We start from the raw sequence: 8,944 nt of genomic DNA, 5'->3' as shown, positions 1-8,944 counted from the left end.
CTCCACAGTAAAAATAGCGCGATCGATTCAATCTCGACCGTCTAGTGCTGCCCCTATATATAACGATAGCGTGGAAAATGTGAACTAACATAATACTCGCTTGCCAAAGTCTTCGAACGGCCGTAGTGGACGAACTAATTACCGATTTGCGGGCCGGATTCCGAGGAAAATTCTTAAACTCTGAAAACTGCTCTGAACGTTTGAACCAAACAATTTTTCTATAAAAGAATAAGCCTTGAAAGAGTAAATTTGAATCGGGGTATTTCTAGTATGGTCTGGGATAGAACGACAGGTGTTTGTATGTTCCCTGATTATTTGCGCGCAATTAGAATATATCGAAGAAAAAATATGGACATTTTGTCAATTCAGATGATAACTTATCATTCAAAAATGTAAATGAATCAGTTATTCTGTATACAAATATCATATTAATTGATAAATAAGTGAATTTTAGTTAAAAAGAATTAAATATGTTACCTAAAAAATAAAGCAATATCATACAAAATTCAGAACGTTTTCATAGTGTCATATTCAATCAGAATTAGGCGCCACACTGGTCCGTATTGTACGTAATTAGGAAATTTAAATTCCGGCGGTAAATATGCGCCACTATTTTAGTTCACAGAAATTCCGCTATCGTAATTCATAGGAGCAGCACTGTACGGTAGATATCTAACTCAGCCTCGCTATCATACTGTGGCATGCGAGTGATCAAGATATTTTTCTTAGCCGAATTTCGTTCAATGTTTAATACGATTCCATTGTATATGAATAATTCTACTATCGTTTTAGGTTTTTCGAAGGAGATCATCTTTTTAAAACGAATTTAAAACCATTTTTGATAGAACTCTTTTGTCAGCGGAATGTATTAGCATCCGGTAAAGCGATAGGCTCACATGCCAAAGGAAGAATTTCAAGCAAATTAAATTTTATTCTCTAAAATCGTGCATTCAACTACCACTAACACTGTAACCAGAAAAAAATGCTCTGAAACTATTAAAGAAACAATTTTCTATGAAAGAATTAGGCTTAAGAGTAAATTTGAATCGGGGATATTCCTAGTTTCGTCTGGGAGAGAACGACGGGTTCTAGATGCCACGAGCAGTTTTTTTCCCAGTTTCTCGCATATTCAAAATATCCAAAACCCACACAAAACTGTACGTGTGTCTCGTATGACAGCCGATATATATCTATAACTGACTCATGTACAGAATGTATATAGACTAATCACGTTCCTGTCACGGTCATGGTTCCAGTAATTCGAGCGCGCCAGGACCGATTGTTTAAACATGCAACTTGCGCCTCCAACCTGAAAAATACGATATAATTTGTCGTCAAAATAAATGAATCAATTCTGTATACGATATGGATTGACGACTGCAGTGAGAAAAGTATATACCGAACCCGGAACCGCTCAGATAACAACGTTATTACATAATCAATAATAAGCCATTTACGTGAATTATTCTGAAATTCTATTCGTTGTAATCCGGGAAATCGTCCTTGGCCTTATATTTCATTCAACATTCATGATGAGATTGAACAAGGTACAAGCGGGTTACAAGATTTTGCAATAATCCAAATCTAGAGAATATATCAAAAGTTTCATCCATTCGATAAATCACAGATTTCAAATCTATTGCAACAGTAGAATATCAATTGAATTTGTCATACCCTAAATCATCTAATCACAAATCACTGGTCACAAGTTCAGAGGAAGGGAAGAGATTTGCTGTAACGAGGCTCCAACTGTTTTACTAAGCTTAAACCCGACCTAACCTAAGTTTCCTATACAACAAACTCGCAAATTCATGGGTGGAGTTTCGCGGATTATTTCGTTATCAGTTTGGTAGACGTTGACAGCCCTCAGATCTGTGGAATCATCCATCTGACCAGGTTGGTTCAGTCAGTTCGTATCGACAACTAGATGAGGTCCCCAGGAAGAAGAGCTTATCTGCAATAGAAATGAAAAGGCAACAAACAAACACCATTAGAACTTCAGGAAAAGTTTTTAAGATCTGTAGTTTTTAAATGCGGTCTTGCAGCCTTTTGTTTGACATGACTGCGCCATATCGGTCGGTAAACTGATAATAACTGATTGATACGAAAGATCCTCGAAATTCGAAAATACCCCGATTTTCATTTGTTTATAAGCACTGACCGACATACAGACAATGACGTCACGTGCACACCCCCTTACTCTAGTGGTGACTCGGGGACTTACCGCACTTGAAAACCAGGGGTCATCTCAAACAACTCGAATTATCATGAAATAATACCGGTGACTCGTTGTGGTTGATAGTTTTGTGATACGGACCTTTAACAAAACAGAAAACTTCCGCGGCTTGTTTTGAATTTTCAAAATTCCTATTGATAAGAGCAATATAACATTCGAAATAAATGAGTCATCGTTCAAACAACAGAGCATTAGTTTTGACTGAATAAAGAAATTTAAACATTTTCAGGCTAAAAACATTGATCCTGATCTTGTTTATCCTTTCTGCAGAGCTTAAACGTTGATCCGACTGGTCCTGTACATAACCTTTTAACAGAAAATAATCAAGCTAACCATAACAAACCCCCGGCAGTTATAGAAAAAAAAACTGATTAGAAATTCTATTGCAGTTTTACAAAATGACCGGGCCGATTAGGAGAAACAATGTATCATCTTTAGCCTTATTTGACAAAATCTACTTTGATTGCCTAAGTGCTTATTGTAAATTAGCGTACTTAGAATTCTCAGATTCGCTGCTCAAAGTGGTTTTCTTCTGGAACACTAGCCCCCTCGAAGATCCACTTGCCCTGCAGTTGATATCGCTGCAGACGCTAAAAAGTTGGCGAAATACAAAGATTATCAAAACCGTCCGAGTTTTCTTTTCAATAGTTTATAAAACAACTATTAATTTGATGATTGAATTTTTCGAAAAAACTTCACAAGGTTTCTTTGTCTACGTCAATCATTGGTATAATTGTAATTATCATCATCAGGCATCCCGTGTTCTCATAGTAATCACGATGATAATTTATTCATAGAATATATACACATTTGCAAGCGGACTATGGGAGGCCAATGAGTAATATTGACGTACTAAGCAAGTGGAATTCTGCGCCACACAAACGAATGCAGCGAAAGCGGAGTCGATGATTCAACCTGGAGTACTCCAGCCGATTCGTCTGCTGCACTCAGGAACAAACTGACGTCACAAACTTTTTGACCCTATCATCCAGTATTCTAATTAGGTATTATAGAAATAAATATATAGCTGGGATCAGAAAGTTTTGCGAAAAGATGGACTATAGCCCTGCGGACTCTAGTAGCCCGAATAAGAATATAGTCCCGGTTAATCGTACAAGACAACATTAGTTTGGACGCCAAGTGGCTGATTTGCAGCGAGCTGATCGTAGTGTTGTACGTGCTGACCATACGGTCGGGAAGTATACAATGCAACTTGCTGTTGTTGTATCGAGAGAGGCTGCTGCTGCTGCTGCTGCTGCGGATGCGTTCTGCAGACCGACGTTGAGGTGTGCTGTGGGAGACAGGCGTCGGTCGTCGGGCAGCAAATCGCCCGGCAGCTCAAACACGACTGGAAGATCGGTACGACCATCAAAACGATTCCGACGAGTATATTGCCCACGTGACACGCTATTCTGAAGTTGACTTGGCTGATCGAGCGTGCGGGCATAGCCGTGTCGCAGGAGGGTGGATGGAATTTCATCTGCGCACTTTCCTCCAAGCATCTTCTTTGCTGCTCGTCGATCGCAATTCCAGCCGCTGAAATCCCGACCAACACGAAACCGAACAAACACGTGAAGATCGACACGACCATCGTGCCGATTATCGCGCAGTCGTTCTTCTTTTTCGCACCGTGTAGCCCGATCCCACCGGCGACAAAACACAAAACGCCGCCCCACCATGCGTAACCGATCTCGGTGAACATCGCACCCGACGAGATCATCAAAATCCCGATGATCAACAGGATGAAACCGCAGACGTTTTGAGTGATTCCGCAATATCGCGCCCATCGATCAGCGAAACCTATTCGCGATCCGTCCGCTCGGCGATTAATTGGTTTCAGCGGCGCGTTTGACATAATAACTACCGTCTGCGGTTGAGGGGCAATCCGGTTTACGTTGCCACCACCAACGCCAGCACCATATACAGGGGACATCTGCAAAGCCATTTACGATCCTTTGAGAATATAGCTGTAAGATTTTGAAAAAAAAGGAAAAGGTACATGTGATACCGAGCGCGAGAGTAAATGAAGTCAGGTTCGTGGTTTGGTGGGTGTGCGTCGTGTTCAAAATGCGTTCGAATCAAGAAAAATCTGTATGTGTTTTTAGTGTGAAGTTAACACACGACTAGCTGAACTAGCCTATATTTCAATAATCATCATTGTAGAAACTGAAAAACATCATAGTTAAACTTCATACGTTCATTTTGAAAATGGAGTCTATTTTTTCTAACTGATACACGAGAAACAGGCGACATTTCGCAAAGATGATTTATTCGTTCGAATTCACAATTCTAATCAGTTTAACACCTATTTGTGGTTAATTAGCAAAACCAACAGTTGATAACTTGATAATTTATTCGTTTTTTGTTTCTCTAATGACGGAGTCAAAACTTCGAAATTGTCAGGAAATAAATTGTTAAATCATCAACTTTGGGTTTTGCTCATTTATCTTGAATACTGAGATTTATATCAGCCTACTAGTCAACTTTTCGAGGTGTTCGGTACTGCGGAAATAATCGAACTATCGAGAAAAATGCAAGGGAGAAAAATGAAGAAAGAGACAATGAGACCGACTCAGAAGGGAATAAGGATGACCGTATGAGCAAAGAATAATATTTAGAGAAATACATAATTAACCAGTGGTGTAACCTTAAACCTTATACATTAAAATGAAGAAAATTTAATCGGTTTCGAGTGGGGTTTTTTGAAGTGAAATTGAACAAATTTACAAACGTATCACACCCACCGAACCTTAAAAACTAAACTGAAACTGAGTAATAATTTTCGAATTTACTCACCGCAACGAACGGCAAAAAATTAACCTCGAAGATTCTTTCTATTGTCCGTTTACAACGTACGTCAAGAGCGCCTTATTCTTAGTGGCTTGAAATACGTAATAGAAATGTTGTCGATATTAAAACCTTTATCTAGCTCTGGCAGGCGAGGAAAAAGTCCCGTACCGATTGCTTTGGCAAGCGAGTTCAATTTTTCTATAGTTAAGATAAGATAGTACGAAATTATTGTCCAATACATACAAATATCAAACATTTTGTGTATTTCACATGCGGGCGGGTTTTTAACTGAAAAATAGTTTATCCGTTCCTCGGCATCCAGACCGTGTGAGAATCCAGGAACAATTCCCGATGGAAAAAATTTACTTCCCTACGATTGACTAATCTTTAAAACATAAGCAAACACTTTTCATAAAGTTGACAACGAAATCGTAGATTTTATTGCAACAATCATAATAGTAGCGATAAGATCGTAACAAAGAATCACAAAAACGATTGAAAAGTCCGAAAATGAACACGCATTCTGTTATAACAAAGCCTTTTCTACTTTGATATTATTGTATCTTAAATCGTATTATTTTATCCATGCTATAACTATCTGCCCATTTGTTTGTTTAGTAATTCGTTAATCCGTGCTCAGACAGATGCCCACTAATGTATTAAACAATGACCAATTTGGCACCTGTCACCTGCCTGTCACATGTCTCTCTGTTCTTTTTGTAACCAATATTGTATATAACTTGTAAGATTCAGAAGAATCGACACTCACTCTGACACATTCATTCACTCAGACACTTTCGTGAAGTCAGCCTTGGAGTCTGTATCAAATATCATATCAGACACATACCAAGTGCGTCTGGAATAAATATTATCGTCAACTGAAAAATCGTAGTCCTCGTCATCTATAATGAGCTAGTTCCCGAAACGATTCGTAAGCGGAAAAATAGCGTTGCTATACTGTTACGGAAAACATTCAAAATCGTCTCTTGGGTAAAAAAATCTGTTGTTGAATGTCTATTACAAGTTTAGATTTATTACAATTGATAATAATAATATTTTATGTATATACATCAATAACTTCATTCTAGAATATAAATTTTCTAAAAGCTAATCAAAGACATTCTGCCTTAAAATTCAGTAATTCTTGAAGAGTTCGTATATATTTCACCGAGTTAAGAATATGGCCATAAAACAATACCTAGATATTAGATAGATTAGATAGATTAGAGCGTATATGTGCATGGTACAGTATAATGTGTGATACAGCGAGACCAATCCGCTTTATCAGTTTCAAAAAAATCGTTAGCACCAACGTGTTTAAGATAATAAAATATCAACGCAGTCATGAAATTTCCTATCAATCAGCAGTATTCTCTCTTCGAAGAATTTATACTTAATCGAATTCATTTTTTTTTCAGGTAAAGAAAAACTCTAAATGGGATTTTTATATTTTACTGCCACGGCTCTTTATGGAATTTTTTTATATCATCATCCACAATACGGAAAGTTTTCAATTTTCTTCATCGACAACCCATTAATCAGATTCAACACCGGTGAAAGCTTCGTTGTAGCTTGGCAGACCGTGAATTCCGGGCTCGACGTCGTCGGCTCCAGTAGGTGGCACTTGTGCTACTGTAAGCTGGGCGTCGGCCGAGGCCTGACCGTCGGGCATTTGAGCAGTCGGTGGCTGATTTGCGGGGGTTTGACCGTAAACTTCTGAAGGCTGACCGTTTACGATCTGACCGGGTTGTGTAGACGCCCCGCTCTGTTGTTGCGTCGTGTAGATGATGGACTGTTGAAGGATATACGCGTCTGACGTCGGGCAGCAAATCGCCCGGCAGCTCACGCACGACTGAATGATCGGTACGACAATCAAAACGATTCCGACGAGTATATTGCCCACGTGACACGCTAATCCGAAGTTGAATGGGTGGATTGAGTGGTGGTAGGGATGGGGGTAATAGAATCGACGCGCGTCGATCTCGATATCAGCCGCCGAAAACCCGACCAACACGAAACCCAACATACACGTGAAAATCGACATGACCATCGTGCCGATTATCGGGCAGTTGTTCTTCGTTTTCGAACCGTGCAGGCCGAGCCCGCCGGCGACGAAGCACAGAATGCTGCCCCAGAATCCGTAACCGATGAAGTGGAATATCGCACCCGACGAGATCGTCAAAATCCCGATGATCAACAGGATGAAACCGCAGACGATTTGAATGATTCCGCAATATCGCGCCGAATGATGGGCGAAACCGATTCGTGATCCGTCTGCACGACGATTGCTCGTCGCGATCGGTTGCTGTGGCACGGCCGACATCATCACCGTTTGTGGCTGAGGTGAAATCTGGTTCACGTGACTCGCGCCACCAGCGCTGTATACCGGGGACATCTTCGAAGCCATTTTATGATTGTTCTCGAGTAGAGCTGGAAGAGTGTTGAAAAAAGATAAAACGATGTAAAATCCTGCATTGAAATGAAAAAATAGACTCGAGCTAGTATAGTACTGATAGTTTATTTCAACATTTCTACTTTATTCTTATATTCATCTTCAGAAATGCCTCAAGTTGCGACAAAATCATAAGATATACGCAACCCAGAACAAATAGACCGACTTAGCAATAAGATACATAAACCATAATTGATTTAGATTGTGGTTTAGTTTGTAGGCCCTAACGCATTTCCAAAAATTAAGCGAAATTTCAACAACTACTCAGATCAGGACCATCAATTTTAGTATAATGCCTGGCATTTAAAACAACATCTAACCGGTAATTTTAATTAATCAAATTAAATTTAATTTCAATTAATCAAAATAAATGGATGCTAAATTGGTGTGATCGGAGAGAGATTCAACGAATCGCGAAATGATGACCCATAAAACGAGATATCTTTGCATCTTAAAACCATAACCATTGCTCTCCTACAAACGCGTCACATCAACCGAACGCCAAATTCGTAGTTTCACGATTGGATATTATTTTCACAAACCCAAACATTCATTTTTAAAGTGACGTCGTTTGGCAAAGATGGTTTATTCATTCAATTTACCAATCTTAGACAGTTTAACAACAGTTGTTTGAGGCGAATTCAGAAAATTAAGCGAATTTATCGAAAAAAAGAACAGGTTAGTGACCAGAATAGAGAAAGAGACATTGAGACCGGTTCAGCGGATGTGACCGTAATGAAGTATAGCCGTATACATGAAGAAATACTTAACCAGGGTTTGACCTTAAACCTAATAAATGTACATTAAAATAAAGAGCATTTTATTGGTTTTGAGTTGAGATTTTTTTGATGAAAGTGAAATTAAACAGTCACAAGAACACCAGAAAAGAGATCTTGGCGTCTTTAATCCCTCAATTTAGCTCTTACAAACGCACCACATCTACCGAACCGCAAAAACCTGAACTGAAACTGAGTGAGTCTGAGATGATGAACGAAATATTTAATTTTCAAGTTACTCACCGCAACGAACGACAAAAAACAACCTTCTTTTTATTATCCGCTCTTACCACGCACGCGTCAAATGATAAGAAACGATTCGAGCGTCTGGTTTATATACATACTGAAATGTCAATTTGAAATACTATTGAATACTTCCCTATTATAAATCATTTTCACAAAAAAATATAATGTTTTTAGATAATACTTACTTCCCTATCATAATCGTGTTACTTACAGGAATTCAGTTCTCTCAAAATAATTGAGACTTTATCTCCGGGTTTCTCCCCGCCGAGTCGTCCATCAAAAATAATTGTTCTGGTTCTTTTCCGTAAAAATATCACGTGCCAATAAAATTGTATAACAATTGCATTTTCCTGTCTGAGATGTCACTAAAAAATGATTCTTCATAGAAGAAATAGTAAGTCACAATTTTGACACTAGGAAGATGGATTTGTTTAGATAGGCCCA

At 38.8% G+C, this 8,944-nt stretch overlaps 2 protein-coding genes across 8 annotated transcripts; both read right to left on the bottom strand.

Moving 5' to 3' along the window:
* Positions 1-884: 884 nt before the first annotated feature.
* LOC141912465 (uncharacterized) lies at positions 885-5,126 on the bottom strand. Of its 7 annotated transcripts, XM_074803680.1 has the most exons (5): positions 5,033-5,126; positions 3,090-4,203; positions 2,731-2,826; positions 1,780-2,367; positions 887-1,309 (listed from the first exon to the last, which is right to left on the bottom strand). In XM_074803680.1, exon 2 carries the CDS (start codon positions 4,179-4,181, stop codon positions 3,342-3,344), a length of 840 nt encoding a protein of 279 aa, XP_074659781.1. In that variant the 5' UTR covers positions 4,182-4,203; positions 5,033-5,126; the 3' UTR covers positions 887-1,309; positions 1,780-2,367; positions 2,731-2,826; positions 3,090-3,341. The 7 variants fall into 7 exon arrangements, with proteins under 7 accessions (XP_074659778.1, XP_074659780.1, XP_074659781.1 ...); XM_074803679.1 differs by having other exon boundaries at positions 886-1,309; positions 1,780-2,826; XM_074803674.1 differs by having other exon boundaries at positions 1,780-1,954; positions 2,225-4,203.
* A 350-nt stretch (positions 5,127-5,476) lies between these two features.
* LOC141912464 (uncharacterized) lies at positions 5,477-8,730 on the bottom strand. The gene is made up of 3 exons (XM_074803672.1): positions 8,712-8,730; positions 8,498-8,597; positions 5,477-7,456 (listed from the first exon to the last, which is right to left on the bottom strand). The coding sequence occupies exon 3, from the start codon at positions 7,431-7,433 to the stop codon at positions 6,561-6,563; it is 873 nt and encodes a 290-aa protein (XP_074659773.1). The 5' UTR covers positions 7,434-7,456; positions 8,498-8,597; positions 8,712-8,730; the 3' UTR covers positions 5,477-6,560.
* Between the last annotated feature and the right edge of the window lie 214 nt (positions 8,731-8,944).

This window comes from Tubulanus polymorphus, chromosome 11 (genome assembly GCF_964204645.1).
Source record: "Tubulanus polymorphus chromosome 11, tnTubPoly1.2, whole genome shotgun sequence".
In the NCBI taxonomy this organism is placed as follows: domain Eukaryota; kingdom Metazoa; phylum Nemertea; class Palaeonemertea; order Tubulaniformes; family Tubulanidae; genus Tubulanus; species Tubulanus polymorphus.
Note: the sequence above shows the minus strand (reverse complement) of the source record. Positions and strands in the feature narration are given on the sequence as shown.

Excerpts from the sequence above, each read along its gene's own strand:
- LOC141912464 (XM_074803672.1), bottom strand. The coding sequence starts at position 7,433 with ATGGCTTCGAAGATGTCCCCGGTATACAGCGCTGGTGGCGCGAGTCAC.
- LOC141912465 (XM_074803677.1), bottom strand. The coding sequence starts at position 4,181 with ATGGCTTTGCAGATGTCCCCTGTATATGGTGCTGGCGTTGGTGGTGGC.